At 38.7% G+C, this 26,920-nt stretch overlaps 1 protein-coding gene across 1 annotated transcript; it reads left to right on the top strand.

Annotated features, from left to right (window-relative positions):
• Positions 1-5,460: 5,460 nt before the first annotated feature.
• On the top strand, positions 5,461-26,621 carry BRMS1L (BRMS1 like transcriptional repressor). Its single transcript, XM_074909901.1, has 10 exons — positions 5,461-5,679; positions 12,935-13,025; positions 14,172-14,299; positions 17,011-17,090; positions 19,177-19,273; positions 19,663-19,746; positions 21,758-21,822; positions 23,297-23,336; positions 24,181-24,307; positions 26,005-26,621. Exons 1-10 carry the CDS (start codon positions 5,544-5,546, stop codon positions 26,126-26,128), a joined length of 972 nt encoding a protein of 323 aa, XP_074766002.1. The 5' UTR covers positions 5,461-5,543; the 3' UTR covers positions 26,129-26,621.
• The last annotated feature ends 299 nt before the right edge of the window (positions 26,622-26,920 follow it).

The raw sequence follows: 26,920 nt of genomic DNA on the forward strand, positions 1-26,920 counted from the left end.
TGTATCTTACAGACGAAATCTGGAATCTGTACACTTCTGTAATTAAGGGAGAACTCTTCATGAGCAAGCAATTCTCTCCTGAGCAACCAAAGCTTTATTGATTTTTTTTTGTTAAGCAGTGTATCGGCATTAATACAAAGTCAGAACACTGCAGTCTTTCCAAGCACCAAAGATCCCAAGATTGAATAAATTTTTCCATGAGCTACAGAATTAATGAAGCCAGATTTCGTCTGAATTTGTACTCTAGCCACTGAATGCCATGAGTCATCTCCTTCTACAACCATAAACCTTCCTGTGCTTAGTCCTTCCCTACCTATTTGAGATGGGCAAGAGGCCCGATTGCAGTTAGTCTTAACTACATGTATACAGGTTGGCGAGCTGACTGCTGTCCCTTGGAAAGGTAAAAGCTAAGTCACATATTTCCCTCTGTGGGACATTAAGAGGGTTTTTTTGTTTCAGATACTGTTTCACAAAACACACTGAAATTTGGTATCTTTAACACTTGTGCTCTCATGTAAAATTAGATCTGCATTAGACAATGGCTTCAAAAGTAGCAGGGAGAGTGCAAGTGAGAAAAAAACCAATCCAACCCAACAATCATTACCTAAGATTTGTTTTCTTAACACACTAGGACTATGTCAGCCATGCTCAAAGAACAGGAGGGATATATGGCCTACCACATCAACAAGCTTCCATACATGTGAAAGTTATTTTCAACTGATGTAACCATTAGTAATTTCTGTCCCAAGACAATTTAGACTTTTACTGTGCAAAGTCACCTCCAGCTCACAATGTTTGAGTTCGAATGTAATCACTAGCACTCATACCTGATATGAAAGAGGTTTTGAAATGTGAATGCACTGATACAGTGGCAGTTACAACTTTTTTTAACTGAAAGTGCTCAAACATTCTCTCAACCACTGATATGTTTTCTTTTACTTCCCCAACTTATGAAATAGTTTTGCAATATTGAAAAACCCACAAAAGAACTTCCAGAATAGAAAAACCCTGCAGAAACTCTGCATGTCTGTCAGCTTCTAGAGGAGAGACAATTTTGCCCCCAATCTCTCTCCCCTTATCTCACCTGTAAGAGTAAGCAGAGCCCTTTAGAAATGTCATATCTCTTTGAGTTTATTTGCATTAGTAGTTTTAAGTTTACTTTACACCATTTATATCATATACCAGAATATCTTACCTAGATAATATACAAGCTGAGGGAGGAACATGATCCAATAGTCTTCAAACATAGCTAGTAGCTTGCACACCACGACTGACACTTTAACTTGCTGCTGACCTTGTCCTGCAGGGAAAATAGTTTTTCAGTGTTCTTGTGACCCACCTCCTAATATTGCACTTTAAAAATTCGATTTGATTTAATTTGATAGAGAATCCACTATATAATTTCTTTGCAATACTAGATAAAAATTATTTCAAGTGACATAATTTGGTTTGCCAGTTCACAAACACTTCAGTGCTACCACAGTACTACCACTTCTTTCTTAACCCATTCTACATGTGAGACCCAAGAACTAAAACCTCTCCTGTCTCTTCCAGATAAATTTCTCTCATGAGTCTTCTTCCATCATTAATAACACTGATAGTACTAAGAATACTGATAGACCTGGCCAATATGTTGATGTCCTGTCCCCTTCGGAGGGCCTCACCCCTCACAATCAAACTTGTTATGACCATTCCAAGACAAACTACATCTTTGAACTGGGAGAAACTCCTAAAGAGAAGATATTCAAACTCATTAAGAGGTAGTGCACCATTTTGGATCAAATATAGTAAAAGCTCTTTTGTCTCTGCTTCTCCTCAAAGTTTTCATCTATACCTGTATCCTACTGACTCATATTTTATATCTTTGGTTTCTCTCTTTCAGTCTTCTTGTCAGAAATATTCAGTTGCTATGCAGTTACTCACTACAAGAAAAGCTGGCAATCGGGTTGATAATCAGAAAGCTAGTGACTGCTTTTCAGATTCTGAGTGATACATGTTTCCACTCACTGTTTCCATTCACAAATTAGGTGTAAAATTACATCTCTGCTTCCTAGGTTTTTCTGAAGATGTCTGGTCTAATAGCCACCATGCCTGGGCTACTTTTTGGTGTGTGTCACAGATGTGATTCAATAGCCAGATTCAGATTATTGGTTTAAGTGCCCAGATCAAGTCCTAGGAAGCTGATGCCTGCTTTTCCAAGGTTTTCCTCTTCATGTGTGTGAGTTCCAATCTTCAATTATCCCTCTCCCAAAGCGGGAAAGGAGATTTCACCATCTGTCAAGGTCTGTGCTGGCCAGCATTTTATTTATAATGACTGTTAACGTGTCCAAATTTTTTTCAGTATCAGCTTTCAACAGAATTGCCAGCTTTGAATTTACATTGTTGCCAACTGTCCCTGTTAATGGACTATGTGCTTTCTAATTGTTCAAAAATACCACATACCAGCTGTTAATCCCCATTTCTCCATTAAATGCAGAGCTGAGCTGATGAGGATGATGACAATCACCTTTTTAATGCCTGTTTTACTCTGATGAAGCGTATAAGTCATTATCCAGAAAAAAAAAAAAAGAAAAAAAAAAAAAGCTTTGTAGGCACCTAATGCTTACTTTTACATATCTTGATAAATTGGTCAACCTACAGACTGGTCCTCTGGTAGGTGACTGGATTACTAGCTGGTGTGTACACACGGTAAGACACAAAATTTTGCAAGTCCTCTAGTAAACCAGCCAGAATTTCTTCTTTCCTCTCCCGTTCTAGCACACATCTGGCCCTAGATAGCTGATTAAGATATGTGTTGCCACTACTGCCGCTAGTACTGTGCTACCATATATAACTCCTGGAAATACCCTTTTCTCTTAGCTTTTCTAGCACTCCATTTGGACAGTCAGGTTAATTTTTTTTTTTTTCTCCTCAAGACAGTATATGTTTGTATTGCTTTAGCAGGGTAGTCCTCTCCTGGCTGCAAACAGAATAAAAGCAGCACGTAAAATTGTGTATTACTAAAAAAATTTCTGGCTCTATTCCCGATCCCGGTTGCTGATTTCCACCATGGCACGGGAACTTGTTTTCCTTCTGGGGCTTATTTTTAGCTCCCTTAGACCTAGTTCCAACTGTTTGGATAGGAAATTACAATCAGGCCAAAGGTTTTTGTGTTTCCTGCCATTGCTTTCCTTGCAACTGTTTTCAGTAGTTATTTCTAGTCCAGACCATTTGATGTCTAGTCTTTTTATCTTGTTAGTCCAAAATGCAACACTTGAATTCAGGATTGTTAGACATTTTTCATTTCTGTTTTCTTTTTGTCAAATCCCTACAGATCTCTTAAGAGACATTTCAGATCCAGTTTGTGAAACGGACTGTTTTTCTTTGGGGATGTCTCCAGCTTTTGTTTCAGTCCTTCTCCTAACTCCTTTCAGCCCTTTGAGTGTCAGACATCACCACTAACTTTTGGCACGTTAGCTCAAAGGAAAACCAGCTTAAAAAGCAGTTCCTTGGTAAATGCTTCTCTAAGCTTCTAAACCGTAAGAACCAGCACTCAGCCAAATTCTGGGGTCCCACAAGTTTTTTCTAAACAGGGAAAAACCTGAGAGTAAACTCAGTTGCTGCTGCTCTATTAAATAACCAGAAACGTTAAAAAAAACGCAGCCCAGAGCCCTCGGGCGGGGGGGTCCCCGCAGCTCCCGTCGCCGGGTGGCCGCTGCCCCCTGGCGGCGGCGGCGCCTACCCGTCCGCGCGGAGCATGCGCCGGGCGCGGAGCATGCGCGGCCCACCTTCCCCGGTCCCCGGGGTTGCCCTGAGGTGCGGGGGGCGGCAAGCGGGACCCCGCGGGGCGGCCAGGCCCCGAGGGGAGGCCCGGCACAGCGCCTGGGGGAAGCGGAGGCGGGAGAAGGAAACGTCTGCGGCGGGGCAGCTGCCTACCACCGCGGGTCTGGAAAAAGACACGCCTCTGTGCGCTGCCGTTCTTTTAGAAATCATAGGCGGTTCCTGTCCTGTGTTTAAAATTATAAAAATTGTGATGGGTGTGGGGAAAGCATGCCAGGTTCTGCTGGGTCCCCAGTTGGCAGCAAAGCCATAGACAACAGAAACAGAAGGGATGGAGTTTGGATACTGGAGCATGGGAGGTGGTTAATTTTGTCTAATATTTCTCTGTTCTTGGAGAAGAGGTGGCACACCTACATATGCTCCCCTTGTTGGAGATACAGGGAAATCAGTTGCTTTGGATAGACAGAGATGTGGGAGAAAAGAAGTGACTGACGTACAGCAGTGGTTATTGTGGGCGAGATGGGCAGCTATTGCCATGGAGGTAGAAGTCCATGGGGAAGCTCAGACGTTACTAACTGCCTCACAATATAATCTTCATAACATCCTTCCAGACTGTGAAGTAACAAAATCTGGATGTCTCCATAGGAAGAACTGCTACTGCCAGGCAAATACAACTTACCTTCACTTGGAGTGGCACATGGCATGTCTCTACAGCTCCTTCACCTGGCCCAGACTTCTGAAGTGAGCCTGTGCTGTACAAGTGAGCTCACCTTCACCCCGAAGACACTGCCCACGCTTACCTGTGGGACACAACCAACTGTGTATGTCCTGGCTCCCGGGGATCACCGCCAGCCTTTCCTGTGCATCTGTATGGAGTGAAGCTAATCAGTTCTGCATAGCAAGGGGGCAGTTGAGACAGCTCGCTCCAGCAAGCGTCATTTCTATGCAGTACCTCTTACACAGCACAACTGATAGCAGTTGGCAAACGAACAGAAAAGTACTGATACTTGAAGCCGAAAAACCTATCCCAGCCCTGCACAAATCCCAGCATATCTGTTCAGTCCCTTCTCATGTCCGCTCTCAGTGGTTGCTGTCAGCTTTTGGGGACCAAGTTAAGGTCTGACTGAATTTAAAGCATATCACAGAATGAGACACTGGGGAAGAAACGGGTTCTGGCGGGGAGGTGGCTATTCACTGGGGCCTCTGTCCTCCGGAGCCCAAGAGGGAAGGTGAGAGGGAGGCGGCGAGCTGCAAGAGACGCCATGCCACGATGCAAAGCGCCTGGGCAGCACTGCAGGCGCGGCGTTGCCAGGCGGGCGGCGCGGGCAGACATCAGGTCCCGTGTCCTGCACCGGCTGGGAACGGCAACGGCCGAACCCCGGGCCTCACAGGCCCGTTCCCCCGCCCGGGCCACCCGCGGGAGGAGGACAGATGCGAAGCGCTCCTAACTCTGCCTCACCGCGATGGAGCCTCTCAGCGGCGAGCAGTCCCCCGAGCGCCCCGGGGCGGGGAATCCCCGGTCCCCGCCCGGCCCCTCACGGCCGCGGAGCGCCGCCTCCCTCCACTCCGCGCCGCTCCCGGCGGACGACAATTCCCAGAATGCCCCGCGCGCGGGCGAACGTGGCGTGCGGCGGGGCTCGGCCAATGGGAGGGCGCGCCGGGCGGGTCAGGCTGCGCAGGCGGGGAGGGGCGGGGCGGAGCGGAGCGGAGCGGCGGGGCCGGCGGCGGCAGCGGCGGAGCGGCGGCGGGAAGGGCTGTCCCCGCGCTCGGCGGCGGCGGGGAGGATGCCGGTCCATTCCCGGGAGAAGAAGGAGAACAACCACGATGAGATGGAGGTGGACTACGGGGAGAACGAGGGCAGCAGCTCGGAGGAGGAGGAGACCGAGAGCTCGTCCGTGTCCGAGGAGGGGGACAGCTCAGGTACCGCGGCCGCCCGCCCGGCTGCGCCTCTGAGGGGGGCGCCGCGGCGGTTCCCTCAACGCCCGGCGCGCTGCCCCGGGGGAAGAGACCGATCCCGCCCATCCCCGGCTCTGGTGGCTGCTGGTGCCCACCCCCGCCGTGACCCCGCCCAGCCCGTGCTCTGGCTCCTCTTCGGGCCGCCGGCCGCGAGGGAGGGACGTGGCGGGGCGCCTGAGCACGGAAGCCCTGTTTCGCCCCGAGCCGCCGGCTCCGGAGCCGGCTGGCACCCGGGCTTGGCGGGCCGGGCCGCTCCGTGTAGGTGCTGTGGGTTGTGCCCTGCTGCGCTTGAGGGCATGGCCCGGGGCGGGGGGGTGCTCGCGAAGATCTGCACTTACAGGCTTGGCATACATGCGTACGTATGTATGTACGTGTGCGTACAGGGACACAAAATACAGGCATACGTGTGTGTATATATGTGTGTATTTTCTTGAATGCAATATCGTGAGTTTCAGTTAAATGTTTTGAGGCCTGTGTTTGAGGGGGCATTGGAAGCCCTGTCGGTACCTCTGGCCTTTTGCAGAGCGTTTCAACCTGTGCTCTGTTGAAGGTCCCTTCCATTTTCCATAGCTTCCTCTGGACTGTAGATTTAGCAGGTAAAAATCCATCTTTAAAAGGATTACCTTTTTTGTGCTTAATTTCCTGTGTTAGAAGGAGATTATTATCTGTTCGACCTTCCCTTGTAATTACAAGGGGTAAATTATAAAATGGTTGCTTACTGGGTAACATACTGATCATCAGATGCATACACTGCTGCTCTGGAGTCACGGGGGCTCCATAAGTAACTCCATAAGCAGGATCTTTGAACTAGAAGAGCTAAGTGAAAAACACTGGCCGTGTTCAGTGCTAGCTGTGGTTCTGATATCTTTCTGGCAGTTTAAAATTTATAGTGGTCTGTTGGGATCCTGTCCCATGTCTGCAGTAGCACATTGGCTTGTATCATGTGTGCCAGGCTTGGCACAGTAGGAATGGGACTAGACAAATGAGCTAGACAAATTAGGAAGCTGTGAAATTATATTTTTACATATGTCGGCTTGTGATAGATTTATCTCGGTGTGTTAAAGTCCCCAATGTACAGTTAAGTATTCATTTTTGTTGTTAAAAGATCTGGGAGATCTTGAATGTTAAATCCTATGGCTTTTGTCTTCCCACTGATTGATGCAGTTGGGGGAAAGTCCTGCTGTGGTGGTTCCATGTAGACTGGTGGATCATGCCCTTGTCTGGTCTGTGCATGGGCTAGCAAGGTGGTGGAGCCCCACAGTTGTGGTACAGAGACAGCCAAGCTGATTCTGCAGAAGTAGAGTGAAGACTCTACTAGTGCCGGGAAAGTGTGACTGCCATAGTGGGAGAAAGTATAGTCAGTCCCTTAAACCTTGATCTCGGTTAATACTCATGCTGCACCAGAGTTGATCCCGCAGTAAAGGCCTTGGTTAATCCACAAATCTAGGTAATCTGTCCATGGTTTATATAGAGTTTCCTATCTTGTGGTTTGGGTTTTTTTTCCTTTTTCCCCTTTTTCTCCCCTATACACCCATGCATTTGAGCTGGCAAGTATTGCTGATTGAACCCCATTTTACAAGTTAGGCTGCTGGTCCATGGCTGTCCACCTGGATCGAATTGCTGGCTGCCACTGTCCTGTCTTATCCTTACCCACCCTTCCTGGTATGCTGTGCTCTCCTGTCCCCTTTCTTGCACTGCCTTCAATGCTTGCTGGGTCTTTGTATGCTAAGGTGTCAGAAAAAGAACCCATTAAAAATGTAGCTAGTGAAAACATCTCAGTGAAGAGTCTGATATGTAAATGAGAGACACTGGGGTCTATGTAAACCAGTGGTTAGATAGACTGCAGCTTAATAGCAGCAGAAGTCATAAACTGCAATTTTGTGAGAATATACGAACACCTCCAGTTTAAATCAGTTAACTGGATACCTACACGTTTTTGTGAATTTGGGACTAATGATTTGCATGGGTTTAGACAAGAGGTCTCCTGGAGCAGGGAGTTCTTTAGTTCTGGGCTGTTCCTTCATCTGAGGGAAGATCTTGCTTCTCTTGTCTAATGCAGTGCTATGCATGAGATCAATCAGTGAGCTGTGGTCTACATCCAGGTATGGGCTTGAAAGAGTCAGTAAAATTATTATAAGCATAGTAATTTTAGTTGTGTCTGTATTAGCAACTGATTTGGTAAAATAGGAATAGAGAATAAATAGTCTGAGTAGATAGTGCTGAGGCCCGTACATCTTCAAAGTAGTTAGGGTTTATTTCAGAGTCTGTAGCTTGAACTGAGTATGTTTGGTTGGAAGCTGCCTGAAGGACAAGCCATTGTTTCTAACTCTTGTGTTCTCTGTAGATATTGGAACACATTTTACAAGTACCTGGAATGAAACTCTGGGTTTAACTTGACAGGGAAATAACTTAGTTTGTGTTTGCCAAAACTGCTGCAAAGTGACCCAGCACCCAATAAGCTGGACCAGGCATAGGACTGGCTTCAAAGCTGTGCTGTACTGAAACTTGAAGGTGTGCACCGCTTTTATAAACAGCTGAGCTGTTGTAGGTGGAGGGTTTATTGATAGAATTACAGATCTGCTACTAAGGAAGGCTGATTAGTCTTTCCTTACTCCTGTTCTCTCAAAGTGATTACGCTGAAAAACAAGGCCAGAAGAATGTGCCTAAACTGTCTTGGGTTGATTTGATGAAACCTAAATTAGGCAGCATCCGTGTGTGCTGGTGGTTGTGCTGGAAAAAAGGTGAACTTGAGTGGGGGTACTAGGGTAAACAGCTGAAGGTAATCATGCTTTAAACTGAAAAAGTGTATCTGATGATGTCCTTATTTGCACAGCAGCCTGCTCTGTTCCTTTCAGATGTGACTTACCAAAGCATGCTTCAATTCTTTTAGCATCAGAATTCTACATGGGCTAAAAAGGGAACACTGTATTTTGAATAAGAAATTAATGGAGAAGGTTTTTCAAGAAGTTCTGATGCATGAAGTTTGCTACATCTTTCAGGGGAAACAGAGAGAGTGTAAAGGAGGAATATACAATCTTACTGGGCAGCTGGTGGGTGAAACAGTGAAGACTCCTTGATGCGGTCCTGGAGCAACAATAATTACTACTTACTTAGCCCATCATATCCTTCCAGTTTGTATTGTAGCTAGATGCTGTGGGGGAATGACCTTTCTTCATCTCCTATTCTAGTTAATCTGTCTGAAAAAATGTCATTTTCTGTGTGAGAAAGGGAGCTTGGTATAATGGATGTAAATTTAACTCTTTCTCTCCTTCAACTCTCTGGCTTTGGTGAAGAAAGAATTGTCCCTATTAGTATTCAGCTTTGAAGCTTGCTCTTTTTCAAAACTTGTCTTTGCTCCCATTTGTAGTTGTGCTAATCGATAGTTTTAAAGAAAACTTTGAAGTTTACATGTCCTCAAAGACACTTTGGTTGATTTTTACTGAAGTAAAAAAATTCTGTTGGTTTTGTTTCTTCTGGGATTAGGGGGCAGGAAGGAGGAATTGTCTTTTAAGTGACTGTAGTGTGTGAATGTTTCTTTAAAACAATACAAGAAGCTCTCTGGATAATTTCTGTTGCATTCCACAGAGAAATGCTTTTAAGGGAGCACTTAAAAAGCGATGATTACAGGAAATTACATGCTTGTCTCAGTGTCTTGACAAATAGGAACGTTCTCTGTGGAAGCATATTGCTCCTACAGACATGAGATGATTAGCACTGCAAGAAATGTCTTAATTAAAATTAGTAATAATAAGAAAAAAATATTTTGAAGGAAAGGATTTTTTTTCTTAAGTTTGTCATTTGCTTTACTTGCATCGAGCCTTTTTTTTTTTTTTTTTTCCCAGTAGATGCCTGAGAATACAGAAGGTGTGGTTAGAAGAAGTATAACTTGCCCTTGAGAGCTGATGCTGTTTCTATCCCATTCCTTTTGATACTATGTATTTAGTATAGGGTATTTTATTGACCAGGATGTAGAACAGCATATTAAGGATGAATAAAAACCCCACAAGTTATGCTCATCATCCCAGAAGATAATTTGGCCATTTTGTAGAGCACTTTATATAGGCCACAGCTTATTAAAAAAAGCTATTTTAGGCGTATTACATTTTAAGTATTATGGGTTTTTTGTCTTTAAACCGGGCTGCCCTAGTTACTGAGTTGGACTGCTTGAATGTAGTAGGAAAAGAATGACTGTGATTTTGAAAGTGTTTAAAAATATAGTAAATACTTTGTGCGGTATGAAACTTTATGGGAAATCTGAAGTGTTGTGGCAGGATGGGCCTATTACCAAGTGTTTTAATATGAAATGAAGAATCTTCTGCCTCCAGTGATGTAAATTTTCAACTGGAAATCCATGAGAATAGATCCTAAAACCTCTTTTTCAGTACTGCATATTCCCCCATCCATATGTTGTTTAAGGCCATGGGGAAGAAGTTCCATAACTGAGGAATTAAAGATATTTCAGGACTCTGAAAATCTTCACTTTATGAATCTTACTGGAGGCAGAATAAAGGTGAAACAATTGAAGAGTGACTTAGCATGTGAATTGCTATTCAGTATGAATGATAGGTAGAATGTAGACTTCTGGGCAGAAAGTCAAAGACTTTTCAGTATATACATAGCTGAGGGGAGATTGGAGAGTGCTGTGTATTTCAATATCTAGGAGAGTCAGCTGTACCCTCAGATACTAATGCATTATAATTTCCTTGCAACACAAGTTTAAATGTAAGATGCAGTCCCCTTGCCCTCCAACAGTGGGTATTGCACTGATCCCCAGCCAGGGTTACAGTTCTGATCTTCTGTTTTCTTTGATTTGTAGTCCCTAAACATACATAAACAATAAAATCCATGTTAATTTAAAGAATTTAGAGAATCTCTTAAAGAATTTAGAGAACTGTCAGTGTTAGGTTAATGGTTGGACTAGATGATCTTCAAGGTCTTTTCCAACCTTGATGATTCTGTAATTCTGTGAAAAGCTACTGAGTGAATTCATTACTAAAACATACTTACCAAAAGCATAGCTGAACACATCTGAAATATGTATTTGAGTGTGAGAATAAAGTGAGAGAACTGTCAGTATCCTAGTGCTTGTTCCTGTCTGGCTTCATGGGGAGTTGCCTTCTAATTTAACATAAGCTTTATTTTTATAGTACATAAATACTTTAGACAACTTTTCAAGTAGTATGATTGCCCCGTTCCTTAAATCTGGCCAAGTTGAAAGCTGCCCAGTCAATTTTGGCTTGAGTATTAAATTGGACAGCCAAATAAAACTTTGCTCTTTAAGCTGATTTTCAGCCTTATTTGGGGATTCAAGATCTGCCTTACTTTTGAGAACACTTTTAAAATAAAATAGTGGCTCTTAAGAGCCTGATACTCTCCCCCCCGCTGTGTGCTAAGCATTCAATGTATTTTTTTTAAGTTCTCTCTTTAAATTTTTTTGCTCTGCTTTCAAATACTTCAGGTTATATCATGTTTTAAAACTTTTTACATGCTGTCTTTTTTGCTTGTACTAATTGTAATGTGATAAACTGCAATAAGTCTTTGATTTGGACTTGCAGGTACTGTTATAATACAGATTAATATTGCTTCACCTACCTGCTAGTTTTCATATAAAGGCAGAGAGAGCTAGTGTAGTTTTTAGTCTTAAAAGCTTGTGATGATTTCAGGAAGGAAGTATGTGCAGAAAATTTCATACACTGAAAGGTCTGAGTGGAAGATCTGAGTTAATCAGATCCTCCGAAGTAGCTATGCTGGCGCTGAAACTGCTCCTTTCACCTCATCGGCTTTGCAAATTGCCATAGTCTTTTACAAAACAGTAAGGATGAACACTTGCATGATGCTTTCTGTAGTTGGTATAGGAGACACCATAAAGGACTTAAACCTGTCTGTTGGAAAAATGTGAGGAAGAAGCAAAAGGCTCAGAGTTGTTTATAGTCTGGAAGAAGGAGTCTTGGCTGTGTCTGCTTGGTTCAGGATCGTGCTTTGCCTTTCTGTCAGGAGTTAGGATTTTTGTCAGAGTAACTGCTTAGATGGATGTGGCCTCCACAGAACAAGCCCCTTCTCTCATAGACCTGTCCTGTTTGCAGGAGTTCAGACCAAGTTCCTTGACTGCATGGCCATCCCAGCTGCATGTCTTCTACTGCTTGATAAATTGGTCAGTTGTACCATAACTGTAAAGAGCAAATTCCTGGAGATACTGCTGCTATAAAGCAGTTTCAGGGCATCTCTAACTTTGGAATATTACTTAACAAACCCTTTTTTTTTTCTTCTGGTAAAGATGGGAAAGAGTCAAGAATTTTGTAGCTTAGTATCTCTGTTTCCTAATCTAAGAAAAGGCAGTGGAGGTTAACAACTGAATTAGTAACATCAGATGTCTCTATGGCAAGTGGCAATTTTTTTGGCCAAAAAGTGGGTATTTATTATACTTTACAGTTAAGTTCACTAGGTAAATAAAGAAAAAAATCAGGAATATAAATTAAACCAAAAACTGTGGAAAGAGTTTAATGTTAATTACTCTTACTGCATAAAAGCATATAAAATCAAGTTTCTGTAGAATTCTAGACTTTGCAGGTTAGGAAGTGTTTCATTAGAAATGAAATAATTTTAAGTGATCATTAAGATGAACTACAGATATTTTTACATTAATATTTCAACTTCAAAGATCTCTCCCAATTGAACAGGATGAAACCTGTTTTCAAAACTCTGTTACGTTTTAAGAAAATTTGATATTAATAAAACAGAACCTTGAATTTTATAGGACAAATGTAATATTGAATTATGCTTGCTTTCCAGGTGTTGCTTTTGCTCATACTAACTCAGGATACACTTGAATTTTCAGTGGTGGCTAATAACCCTTCATGCTTAGGGGTGCCTTTCATCTGATGTGATATACAATGTTCAGTTTTTTTGTTTCATACATTCTTAGGTACACTTTGTATTATCAGTCATGGAGTTTAACCTCTTGAATGTGATGTTTCCTGTTTTGAAGAAGAGAAATTGCTGTTTATGGGGTTTCTTCTGGAGTTCAATCAAAGTTTCTTACTTTGTAGTTTATATAGCAAGTGATTTCTCATATTCTGCTATAAGATAATAATAATAATATAATGGATAATCTATTCATGGCTAAAATTCAGGGTTGCTTCAGATTCACTAGAAACAAAATATCCATTTTATTTTGTTATACATTACATTGTTCAAAATAAATTACCTTTTTTATTTTTAGAAATGGATGATGAGGACTGTGAAAGAAGAAGAATGGAGTGTTTAGATGAAATGTCCAATCTTGAAAAACAATTTACAGACCTTAAAGATCAGTAAGTATTTTAATATTTTAAGTGCCTCATTTAAGGATCCATTCCATGAGAACATTGTGTGGGGCTGGTGTTTCTTGTCATTCATATATGTGTATGCTACTTTTGGAGAAGAATAAGGTTTGGGAGTTCTGAAATTATTTGCAGGTAGTTGCTCCAAAATACTTTTATGTATTTATTTTCTGTTTTGCTATAAGGATGGTTTTGAAGTGTTATTTCTGTGAAGGGCTGGTGTGGTCTATTATATCAAAATCCTTAGCAGAACCAAAGAATTGTGATTTTAGGGAAACTCGTCATTTTATTTATTTATTTACTCAAGATCTTTCTCATCCTTTTATATATATGTGGGACAGACCCAAGCACTGTATTTGCTAAGTAAATAATTAGGGTTTTTTTTCAGGGTATCACAGCAGTTTTTATAGTTGGTACAAATGAAAATGCAAAATACATTCAAAATGCAAACAGACTTGTTCATTATCTGACAGTAAATATCAGCTTTTATAGAAGGAATGAATTTTAGTTAAAGTAAAAATATTTTAAATACACTTCGTTTTGGCAGGAATGGAAGATGTCAGTTACAAATTATCCTGTGATATTTGTGATAGTATGCAATATGTGGATTTCCACAGGAGATGAAATGAGGGTTGCTTCAGTAAGAGCCCGCCTCTCTTTTTCTTTGGTTTATGGTAGGGTGGGAGCAGATATGTGAAAGAGAATGGGAGTTTCTATCCACAAAATGTCTGTCTTTCTCTCCCATGATATAAGTCATATTGTTCTTATGTATTGTAGCACCCTTTCCTGCCCTTTTCCATGTTGATTCACCTCTTACTCCATTTTAATCCCATTAACAGCTGTGCAGTTTTTTTTTCTTTTTCCTTAGAGATAGAGATACATTTCATTTTATCTTCACTTTTTATACTTCTGATTGTCTGCATGTGTTTTCCTGAAAGGCTTAATAGACTTGAGGAATATTGTTCAAAAAGAAAATGTATATTGGAAAATTCAGATGGTAACAAATCTTAACTTTGCTTCAGTAGATGTTCCATAACATTAACAAAGAGATGCAGAATAGTTCTTTTTAAAATATTTCTTCTGAGTTGTGTTTGTTTTTAAATAAAATACATATTTTTAAATTTCTATTATTCTAAGACTTTACAAAGAAAGATTAAGCCAGGTGGATGCAAAACTACAAGAAGTCATAGCCGGAAAAGCACCTGAATATTTAGAACCGTTGGCAGCTTTACAAGAAAATATGCAAATCCGAACCAAGGTGGCAGGTAGGCATTTAAAATGAGTATTGTTGTTTCAACAGTATAAACTTGCTAGGCATTTTAAGGTCAATCTTTTTCCTTTAGAACTGTTAAAGGAGTGTGTTTTAAAGTTAGAAATACTGTGGCATAGTTTTAAATGTAGAATGGTTTTCAAGTCAAAATGAATAGGTTGCTTACATCTTTGCACAAGTTGCCTGATAACATCACACTAAAATTACAGCTTTTTTTATGTTTCATTTAATGGCTGTCTGTCTTTGTGTAGTAAGCACAAAATTACTGAATTAAAAACGCTAATTTTTATTAGTCAGAAGGTTTGGGATCAAGTGCACCCTGGTCACTTTTGAAATGATGAGATATGTAGATGCTATCTCATGAAGTGCTTGCCCAGATCATTTTAGATGATCATGTTTTTCCTGCTCTTCTAGTCTGTGTTTCTTCTGCTCCCATACTTCTGCTCCATCTCGAGAAGGAGGAAAATTCTTGTCCTTAGTAGCTTTTATCTAAGCTGCATTTTTATTAACTAATATTTAGATAGGCTTTTATGCTCATAGAAGAAGCAGGAAAGAACTCATCTTCTTCCAGGATACAACTATATAGTCATATGGAACAGTGGTATTACAGGAGGACGAAGTTCTGTATTTCTCTACTGTAAATTCTTTTCATGTTATAGCTCAACTCCCTTAGGAATAATTCAGCTGTTTTAAGTGTCACCTAACACAGGCTGTCAGAGAGCCAAAAACCAGACAGTTGTGAACTCTCTAGCCAGAGATGCTATGCCAGTGTCTTTCCTAAGAAATTCATCAGAAGCATGGTGCAGGCAAACTGGAAAATGGAAAGCCCACTTCTCATTATAGTAATGCTACTTCAGTGCTACTCAGTATGCCTTCATTGATACTTTTAACTGCAGGCTATGAAGAGAATATGAAAACTTTTCGTCAATGCTTTTGTATTTCTATCCCTCCTGGTCTTTTCCATAATGCTTTTCCTCAGGTGGTGACACAGAATTTCTGGGTTTTAAGATCTTCACCCAAATTGACTTGACTAGTCTTAAGTAGCCCACTTGGGCCTCACAGAAGATTCTCAGGTGAACTTGCAGAATTCTAATATAAAAGAAGCCTTAATTTAGGCTTTTGATTTTCAGTTTTAATGTGGCTGTCTGTCGGTGCTTTCATCTAGGTGGGTATGGATTGGCAGAATATTACAGATTCTTCTGATTTGTCTTGAGCAGCACTGAAGATCTGTGTTCCAAAGTAAAAAGAGCCCGGGGCAAAAGCTGCAAAGTTTCCTTGAAGTCAAGACTAGAAATCAGGATTATTTTTTTTTTCCTTTTGTCTTCAACTGAATGATAAAATTATTCCAGAGCAAGCAAAAAACTGCAGAACAGGTTTATTTGCTCTTACTGTTTGAGAGCCCTGACAGAAGTGGGTAGCAGCAGGACTTGAACTCCATCAGGTAATCCCTAAGGACCTACTTCTACCTGAGAGAGGGGAGAAAAGGGTAAAAAAAAAGCTAAACTATGTTTAGCTAAACTACAGATATAATTGCATCTGTGATTAAAAAATAAACTTGTGTTCCTCTGCTCTCTAATGCACTGAGCTCTGTTCACACAAAATGTGGATATTGACTACTTCAGCAAGTCAGGATTATGAGTGTTTCTTCTAGAAATATTCATACCCATACTGCTCAGTTTCAGGCAGATAAGCAGTGATTATAAATTGGTAGACCTAGATATGTCAGTCAGCCATGAATATTAAAAAAAAAAAAAGTCAGCATAACATACTGATGTAAGAATAAAACATTTGGAACTCTAGATCAAAAGTGACTTCACAGTGGAAGGATGATTGGCATAATACTTTGTGGTTTGTTTTTCAGAGAAGTTGCAGGTAACAGCATTGTTTCTCTTCTACTGTATTATAGTCAACTGAATTCGAAGGGAAGTTGTTTTGGGGAGTTCTTAAGTTGCTAGACAGCACGAGCATGTGTGCAAATTTAGCTCCTCAAGATGGTAATCTGGAACATTTTAAGTATTTTTTGTTGAATGTATTGAATATATTAAATCAGGGTCTATCTATACTTGCCAGATACTACATTTCAGATACCTTTCAGATTTTTTTCAGCTGTGTGTTTAGTATACACATTTTTCAGGAATGTGTAAGAAATGCTTCTAATTCTCAGAAGCAGTATCCTTTGTATTGTAAGGTGGCTATTTCTAAGAATGGAACAGAGCCTTGTTAGTTGATGTGATTTATTAAGGTCATGCATTATAAAGTAAGCCTTATTCCAAATATTAATTTGTAAAAGCTTGTTCTTTCAGTTTTCTAACTATTTAAAAACCCCAAAACGTTATTTAAAACTCTAATTAGAAAATAGAAGAGGCCATTTAGTACTTCATGGACTTGAAAACTGAGGATATCTAGTATAATTTGATCAGAAACATGAAATAGACATATTTTGTAAAGTTAGCATGACTGCTGGTGTAATTTGCGGAAGACAAAATGTTAAAATAGCATTTGTGTTTTACTCAGGTCTTTTAAATTAAGGGGTTACTTTTTCTTATTCTTACTTGGTAAAGCAGCCAGCCACTTTAAGTACCTGATACATAATATATATGTATTTTTCCGTATGTACATGTTTTGGAACATGCAGGCTTAAAAGAGAATTCTGAAATAAAATATAAGCTAAAAAAAGTAATATTGCTGTAATATGTCTGATTACAGGTATCTATAGAGAGCTTTGTCTGGAATCTGTGAAGAACAAGTATGAATGTGAAATTCAAGCCTCTCGACAGCACTGTGAGGTTGTGCCAGCTATTTTAAATTGATAGCTAATCTCATCTAACTTTATCTCATTCTAACTTTTTTGTGTGTGTAATGCTTTCCAAGTTCAGTGCATGTTTTTATCACTGCTGTTATTTCCTATCTGAAGGCAATTGCTTTGTGATATTTAAGCCCACATAAGAGGTTATTCAAAGCATATAAAAATGAGCTTTATATTAGTTTGGCTTTGCCTATAAGTATAGCTAAGGTTTCTTATTTTTCATTAACAGGTTCTTATAATAGATTCCCACATGATTTTTTTTACCTTTGTTATAAAAAGATTACCAAGAGCAGTAACTAAAATATCTGACATAATTTCAGCAAAAAGCACCTTACCTTTTAACAACAACAATAATAATAATAATGTCTTTTAAGATGCCTTGGACAGCTAGTGATAGAGTTGTCATTTCAAAAGCAGTTACAGGAAAAATATATTTCCTTGAACATGAACATTCCTGTTTAAGCATCTAAATACTGGATACTGTAGTATAAGTACTCAATTACATGTCCAAAGCTGTAACATAGCTGCTTAGATCCTGAGGTTTGCATCATAGTACTCTTTAGCCCCCTGTTGCTTAAAAGGTGTTTTCTTCTGAGTGGTTCACCATACTCCTGAAGCCTGTGGCTCCTCCTATACCAATCAAGCAAGAATGTGCATGTGTACTTTTTAAAAAAAATTCTATTTTCTTGGTGCCTTGGGGAAGAACAAGGTGTAATGAAGGGACTACTCATTACTGACTGTCTTTGCTGCTGTGAATACTAAGATTGGACAGAATCTTCTAAGACTTACAGGGTTTCTCGTCTGTGATTGAATGATTTGCTTTGACTACATATTACTCCTATATAAGGTGGTCCTTGTCCCTTGTTTTGCTATTACGTTTCTATTGTGAAATCTTCAGAATTCAAATATCCACCATTGAATAAGGGTCTCTGGGGGTAAAAGCTCTTTAAAGTCAGCAGTGCTGCTTGTAGAGTCACTGTTCCACTGGAATATAAGAGTTCAGCAAGAATGCCTCTGATGCCTGTAACAGCTTTTCACATCTTATTTGTCACCAAGTGCTTAAAGCAAAACAGTTGTCTAAACACAAAGCCTGTTTTATTTTTAAATGGAATTTTAAAATGGTCTCAGAACAGATAACACTCATTTGGTGTTTCAGGTATATGTAAGAGACTTCTGCCTTTTCAATTCCACTAGGATTTTTTTATTTATAATTGGGGGTTGAAAAATATATGAAAGGAAGTCTTTGGAATTTAAGCACTTTGTAACTTGAAGGAAATGGTGAACATGACTGCCATTTAGTAGAACAGGGTTCTTTGTTTTCATCTATTCCTCAACTGTTTTGCTTCACTCCAGCATACTAGCTTGAACATTGGTGAAGGTAAGTTTCTGGTAGAGTATGCTGTGCTATGGGCAGGAGCAGTTGAGGTACAGACATCTGCTGACTTGGCTCTACGGCTGCAACTTCTGGCAGAGACATGGCAGCACATAGCTAGATGCAGTGACTTGTTCTGCTTGAGCTGTTTTTTCAGTAAGTCCAAGCTCTTTGATTTCCAGAGTTAAAGATGTTGCTCAGTGAAAATGAACTTCGAAATATAGCAATCAGTTGTATTTTCTACTTGTGTTTTAGGAAGCGTGCAAGCTTATGAAAGAACAGTAAATTTATTTCCTTGAGGCTTGGATCTCAGTTCAATTCCATGTTACTGGTTTAGAGAGTTCAGTGTTTTTCTGTCTTTGCGATCAAAAAGGAAAATACTGTATTTACGTCAAAATACAAACAGTTATGCTAGAGATCTAGCTGTATGCTTTTATATACTTGTTATTCTTGGCGCTGATATTTGATAACTATATTTACACTTATGCCAAGTGAGCATGCTGTCTTTAAGGAGTCAGGATCTCATGCTAAGAAAGTGGATAGAGGGAAATGTCACATGCTTTATGGCTTCTGAAGCATTTTCACTTAACGCTACTCTTACCTTCATTCCACTGAGGCTTTAAATCGTTGTTATATATATATTTAGATGGTAGAACTTAGTCATATAAAAATGTGTAATTCCATGCGTTTTCAGAGTGAAAAGCTTCTGTTATATGATACTGTACAAAGTGAACTAGAAGAGAAGATTAGAAGACTTGAAGAAGACCGCCACAGCATTGACATCACCTCAGGTGGATGGAAATTCAAAGTTGTTGGGGTTTTCTGTTTGGTGTTGCTTTGTTTTGTTTTTTTAAATCTTCTGGTACCTACTGATTAGTTGACTGCACAAATAATATGTCTGGTGAGTTTCAGGTTATCTAGTAGAATGCTATTCGGTTGTAAACTTTGGGTGGGGGGTTGAGTTTAAGCTTAAAGTAAACTTTGGTCTAGTAATGTTAGCATCGCTTGTGTATTTTGAGAGTATTAATCTATATCTATATAATCATGTAACACCTTCATTCTGTTCAGAAAGAGCATCTCACCAAAAAATTTTTAATTTTTGGACAATGTTTTCTGCTGAAAAAGGGCTAAACATGTAAATATTGCTGATTCATAGCACGTTCTTATTGCATATTTTCAGAATTATGGAATGATGAGCTACAGTCCAGGAAGAAAAGGAAGGACCCATTTAGTCCAGATAAGAAGAAACCTGTTGTTGTATCAGATATCCTTGTACTGAAATCATTGTTCTTTCTATTAGTGTTTTATAGCTAGTCTTATTACCTATGTCATTAATAGCAAGTTGAAGTGATAATGCATTCTCAAAATTGATTTTTGCATGGCAGATATTACTCTAATTCAGATTAGAGAAACCATGTTGACACATTCCATTATGAAAATTGAAATTAAGATTCTCATATTTAACTACTAGTTTCATAGAGAGACTATTTCTAAAAGTTGATTTTCCTAACTGTTCAAAAAATTGAGCTACAAGCCAAAGCAGAAAAAAGTTAGGCATTATGTTTGCAAGTATAACTTGAGTTCTGTAACTTCTCCTGCATAGTTTTGCTTCTCATACTGCGACATCCTTACCTCAATTTATTACTTCTTAACAATTCCATAGACTTTAGAACCCTTTCTGATTAAAAGTTTAGAATTCCAAGAATTGAGATGGGGGGGGGGGGGCATTTGTAAGTTTGGAGTTCCTGTAAGGTGAGTATAGTATTTAAGAATTTTGTATTGATTACTTCTTCATAGCTGTTGACAAGCATGCAGTGCAGCTGAAACTTTTAAAGTGTAACAGCTAAGAGATGGTATCTTCTTTCTCCAGAGAAAGGACATGCCTTTGCAAACTGAGCATTCTCTCTGTTCCTACCCCCAGCCTAATGTTTTCATCAGGCAGAGATATGATGGCTTAGAAATTGCCAGAATCATGGAGACTACCTAAAAGAGACCAAATTCCAAGTGTTGACATTATTTAGTATAAAGGCCATTTTTTATTGCTAAGCTGCTGCAGAAAATCCTGCTACTTTCACAAGGTTTTGTAACATTAGGAGAAGGTGGGAATGAAGAAGTTTCTGAAAAAACTGTCATCACTGAGACACCTTTCTTCAGGATGATTGATTTACTGGAACATGTCCCAGATGGATGATTTGTCCTAATAATGACTGTCCTTCCATTAGGATGTGTGATAAATTCAGTTTAGTAGAGGTGGTTTTTTAACTAGTACTTAAAAGCCAAGTGGTATTAATCAATGCAGGTACAAGTGGCTTCATTAGTTTCTTACCTCCTTCTAGCAATGTCAGTGCTAGGTTGTTTCGGTCATATTTTTTCTTCAGGATGTGCCTATAAGTAGCATCAGCTTCTATCAGTTAGGAGCTACCTTGCCATTTTAGAATACATTCCAAGTAGAACATACTAATAGAGTATTAGGTCTAAAACCCCAGCAATTTCAGGTAATTCATGAGGCTGAAAATCCTTTCAGCTGTGAAGTAAATTAATTTGCTCCTTTTGCTTATGGTTTTAAAATAGTTGTGAGCTTGTCAGTTTGTACAGATCTGTATAAAGCAAATACCTAGAAATTTTACACGGCTTTTGATTTGTAATTCTTTGCTATGTAGAGGAAAACAAATTTGAAAATGGCTAAAGATTCTTAAAATTTCAAATGGAATGTAAGTTAAGGCTCTCATATCCCATTTTAGGAGATTTAACTTTTAAGTGTTCATAGCACCTTTTTCTAACCTTGTTTTTCAGAGACAAAATGGGGGGAAACAAACTAAAAACTCAAGACTGTTGGAATAGTAGCGCTATATGGAGTTTTGTTTTGAAGTTCACGTATTGTCCTAATACAGTATTTTTACTTTACAGTTGATAGTTCCAGGAAGGGGCTTTGCCTTTCTCCTTGATGTTTTCTGGATATTTGATATTCAGAGATGTACTGTCTACACTTTTCTCTCAAAGAAATATGATGCATAATACTGTGAAAATAATGATTTTATTAAAGCAGATACTAGTATACATGCTGATTTGCAGTGATATATTGAATTTGCAGTGACTTTTAACTGTAATTTGTTGTATTGCAAATAGAACGATTTTTGGAACTGTTAGGGATGGAATGACTATTTCACAATTGTTTATCTTGTCATCATGTTGAACTCCAGTAGTCTGAATTTCTACATTAGAATATTTTTATTATTGCATTTTAAAAGAGTTTGAGTTTTCCCTAACTTTTCCACGTCCCTATATAGTTTATATGTTACAAGACCTTGATATACTTGAAGACTGGACAACAATAAGGAAGGTAAGATGAAAGGATGAATGCTAGTGGCTGTGGGCTTTCTTTGGATTCTTGTCTAGTCCTTTTGCCTCTTAAAAATATGTAAATGTGTTTCTTACATGATCAAAACTCTAAATAAAATTTTATTTCTTCAGTAGTCAGCTAATCATTCTAGTTCAAGCTGTGTTATTGCTACTTTTTCTGATTCTACCCAAATTATGCAGAGGAATCCAATGAAGTGGTGGAAGAGGTTATCTCTAAAATGGGTAGTCTGTAATTTTCCATTATAAAGTGAGCCTAAAGCCTGTGTCAGGAGGATCTACTTTCTCATAGTCTAGCATAATTGGGTAGAAACTAGGATAGTTCAATAGGATTTTGTTTTAAATTAAGATTTTACAAATATGTATAATCAGTATGTTTTCACATGGTAAATAGTTTATTTTGTGATGATTTCTATGCTTCGACCTTTCCTTATAGCTTTTTTTTTAATATAAAGTGAAACGCTATGTTTTTCCCAGATTATAAGAGTATCAGTGTTTACAGGAAGATAAATTAGTTTGACAAATTGATGTATTTGAAAAAATAAATCCAGCTTTTAAGCCCAGACTGCTTTTTTTCAGATCTTTGTCATATTGTTAACTTGCTGTAATGAACTGCTATCCTTGCCTTGCATCTGCACTCAGAAAATTTCCCCTAATACCCTAGTGCTTCCCAGCTTATATAGGAAACTACTTATGTGAATTCAAAAACTTGATGGGAAATGGCTTTGAGTTAGTTTCCATCCTGCTTTATACTTGTAATATATTCTTGTTTATACTTTTCTAAACAAGAAGTAAAATGTGATGCCTGTGTGAAAACTTCTCTGACTTTTCCTACAGTATCAGAGGAATAGGCACAAAAGAGCTTTCCTTCAGTTTCCTTCCTGTAGTGTGACATGATTTTAAACAGTAGCAACAAACCCAGAATCTACTGGGGATTTTGCCTTTTCTGGAAATAACTTCTAAAAAAGACCAAAGAACCAACCAACCAACCCCAAAAAACTCTTAGAGGTTTTTTTAAAACCTGCTTTTATACTACATGCGATCTAGAGTTCACATGAGAGAAAATTTATGTATTTATGATTATGAAGTATAAATCAAAAGAGTAGGTGTTTCATATAGCATTTTGTTTTTCAGAATGACTTAATGTAATTTTGCATTTTCTTCACAGAGTTACATAACAGCAATTTTTAGGATTTAATTTAGAAAAATCTCTTGAGTTATTTGAAATCAAAACTTAGTAAAGAAGGTGATTTTTTTTCACCCTCAACATGCTGTTTTATTTAGTTGCTGAGTCACCACTGAACACACTTTTATTTTAGATTTGTTCTGATTGTGGTTTTTGTATGTAAAAGCAAGTATCCTGAGCTACACCGCACATAACTTCACAATTAAAGCTGGCAGTGAAGAAAAAAAGGACCAGGCTTGCTGACTAACTTAATTTTCTTTTGTGTTTCAAGGCAATGGCTACATTGGGGCCACACAGAGTAAAGCCGGAACGTAAGTAAACATTGTCTGGTTTCACAAGACAGAACTTGCTGTGTGCAACAATGCAAACGCATCTAGGCAGATCATATTTATTTTAGCCCTGGTATAGTGATGGAGGATGGGATGGGATAGCTGGAAGATGTGGCTTTTGTCTTTCCCCTTTCTCAGGTGCTGATACTTGTAGCTCGATTGCTGATGATTGTGTTGACACCTGAATTCTAGAAAATTATCAATAAAAATTTAGACTTCTATGGGTTAGACAATATTTGCAAGCTATGCCAGTGTTGATACAAGATGAGGCAGGAAACTGAGAGCATCTGGGCCTCAGGAGTGCATTCTAAAGGATGCTCACATTCACTGCAAGCTACAGCACTAAAAAAGTAGTCTATGGGAAAGGAGTGGTAACTGATACTTGGCACTGAGGTAAGAAGCACATTAATGCTAGGTAAAATCAAATACTTGGAAGTGGTGAGTAAGGAGGAAAAGGGAGGGGAGGCAAGCAGGTGGTGTATTTCTTTATTGATGTGTTATGACTTGCATGTTGTGGTAATGTGCTGATGAAGAGGTTTCAGGTTCTTCCATTTGAAGTCTTCCCTATATTGCATTACTTGATTTGTGAAAGGTGATGGGGAAGATAGCTTCTGTCTGAAAACGGAAACATAACTTTTAATTTTTCTGACTGGATATAAAAAGGTATCTTAATTACAATTTTCTTGCATTCTTGCAATTATTAAGAAAGAAACTACTTTTGATAATGGAGAAAATGTGTATTCTACGTAAATAACTTGATGAAAGGGTATTTAAACATCTGACTTCTGCCAAGTCAGTATTAAATGCCTTTTATTGATCATTTTAGCACCTGTCAAATTAGAAAAGCATCTACATAGTGCTAGATCTGAAGAAGGAAGACTCTATTATGATGGAGAGTGGTATGGACGTGGACAGACGATATGCATTGATAAGAAGGATGAATGTCCTACAAGGTAATGTGTACTCAGCTCTGTACATTCTTGTTAAGGAATAGATAAGATGGCATTGAAGAATAAGGCTTGTTTCAAAATACTTGCCACCTCAGTAACATTTATTAGTTCACCTTGGAAGATAGGTATTATCAAAGAAGATTGAGCACTGGACTTCTGAGAGAGGCCAGTAAAGGCAGGACTTCACTGAAGGTAATGAGATGTTTGTCACGTCAGGATCTCACTAACCATTTAAGCTCTTACTAGTTTTTGAACAGCCTTTTGAGTAAGCTTTTTTGAGTATCTTGGGGGTTTTTTTGCTTTGAGAATATGATCTGTTGGCCCACCCAAAAATACTTAATTATGGAAGAATATACCATTAAAGATAAGCTTTGTTTTCAGTTGATTAATGCTCTGAAAGAGGTGGAACTTTTTTTACGGTATTTCCTTCTCTTAACAAAGGTACTACCTGGGAACAGTGTGAACATTAGAGTGCAAATTCAGCTGAATGTTTAAAATATCTAAATGTATTTTCTATGTATGTAATTAATATTTGTAAATTCTAAAAGGTGGGTATATTTAAAACAAGATTTCATTTAAATGTATATCTTTTACTGAATAGGGCAAATCAGTCTACATGCACTGTTCATTAAATACGCATGCCTACTCAGGAAAATTAACTTTAACTTCATATAGCAGCAGTTTACTGTAAAACTGGCTGTTTCTTTTCTTCCCTGTGTGTGGTCAAGGGGAACAGATTTTGGTGATTTTAGTGTTTGTTCAGGGCTAAAACAGGAAGGTATTTTAGTAAACTATATATTCTTTCATAAATTTTAAAAAGTCTGACTTAGTTCAGCAGAACATAGAAGTTACACTGGGCAAAAAAAAAAAAAAAATCTTAATATCCAGTGTCTGACAAAAAAGCCAAAAGATGATGCTTAACAGGGTAAGCATACAGTGGAACTTTCCCAGCCTTTCAAGATTTCAGCAACTTTTAAGGCTGAAGAGTTTCCTGGAGGGAATTTTGTCACACTCAGTTATGTGATAGATCTTTCTTCCATTAACTGTTTTATTCTGTGGTTTTGAGCTTATTTCTGTCATCAATTCTACTTGAAAAAAAAAAAAAAGTTTTTTTTCCTAGGGGTTATGTGGAGGGGATTGTGTGGTAAACCTTAGTACAAATAGTGAACAAGGAGCATAAAAGCAGGGTTCATGTAAGAATGAGTCAGTAAATCAGACTTTGACTTTATTTCTTATGGTCTTGGTATAATGACTAACAGATTAATATTTTTTCTGCTTTAAATCTTGGGCTTCGATCAGTTTAACTTTTTTCGAAATACTTCGTATACAAAGTACTTTCTGGGTCTGTATTCCAACAGATCTGTGTTTTACCATGGGTAGTCTATTGTTGTTGTTGTTTCCTATGGGTGACTATTGTTCTATAAAGCAATCAAAATATTTGTACATGTTGAGGGTTTTCTCATAGGAGAAGAAAATAGATGGCTGAAAAATTAACCCCCTTCACTAAAGACAAATGCAGGTACCAAAGAATTCTGTTAAAACTATACAGTGAAGCCAGTATATTTTGGGGAAAGCGTTTACAACGAATGTATATTTTCATTTACTGTATGGAAATGTTTTGAGGTTATTTATTAGCTCATAAGGTTTCTAAATTCTTCTTGTTTTTCTTCCCCTGACCCTTCTTCCCTCATTTCCTGTAGTGCCATAATTACGACAATTAACCACGATGAAGTTTGGTTTAAAAGACCAGATGGAAGCAAGTCCAAGCTATATATTTCTCAGCTACAGAAAGGAAAATATTCAATAAAGCATAACCACAACTGACTGCAGCTAGCCAGATATGAAACAAGTGGTATTGCCATGCTTGACGTGCCATGGGGTGAAAGTTGTATTTAATAGTGTTTTGTATTCCTTATAAATTTACAGCAGTATCTGATGTGTATTTGTAGTGCTGTATGTAAACTTCATATGGATCACCTTCAGAAACCTGAGGATTCAGAATCATTTTGACAAACATTTTACATCTAAATTGGGTTCAGTGCCTAAGATATGAAGTATGGTCTTCAAGAATAATTGCTCAGAAATTCTCATATTTGTAAATATGAGGGAAAAAAAATTCCATTGGTGACCAGTTGGTATGATAAAAATGATAACCATAATTACCAGCAACTCACTTCATTTTCAGTGAACATGTCATGCTTCTCTTGTGGATGTAAATTTAGCCTGTTCAGCTGTTGCTTTTGAATAGATTGTAACATGCATAAGTATTATTTTGTTCAAAGTGGACCGTTTTATTAAAATTATTGTCCTTGACAACTCTGCTATTACTGACTGTGTTATATTTTGTAAGGTTTACTATATTGCTTGTAATGAGATAAAACCAGTATTTTGAGCTACATTTTTTGAGGAGCACTTTTCTAGTTTAGGACCCTATTCTATAGTAAACAAATTGTTGGTGATTTTATTTTTTTTTCCTTCCCCTGGTTGCCAGCAAAATTTATGCATAAAGTAGACAGTGTTGCTCCAACCTGTGTTACATGTAGCCCACAAAGAATGACTGCAAGGATGGTTATGTAAATACTGTTGCATGCTCTGCTTGTTTGGTCCACAATTGTA

Source organism: Athene noctua, chromosome 6 (assembly GCF_965140245.1).
Source record: "Athene noctua chromosome 6, bAthNoc1.hap1.1, whole genome shotgun sequence".
NCBI classification, from domain to species: Eukaryota; Metazoa; Chordata; class Aves; order Strigiformes; family Strigidae; genus Athene; species Athene noctua.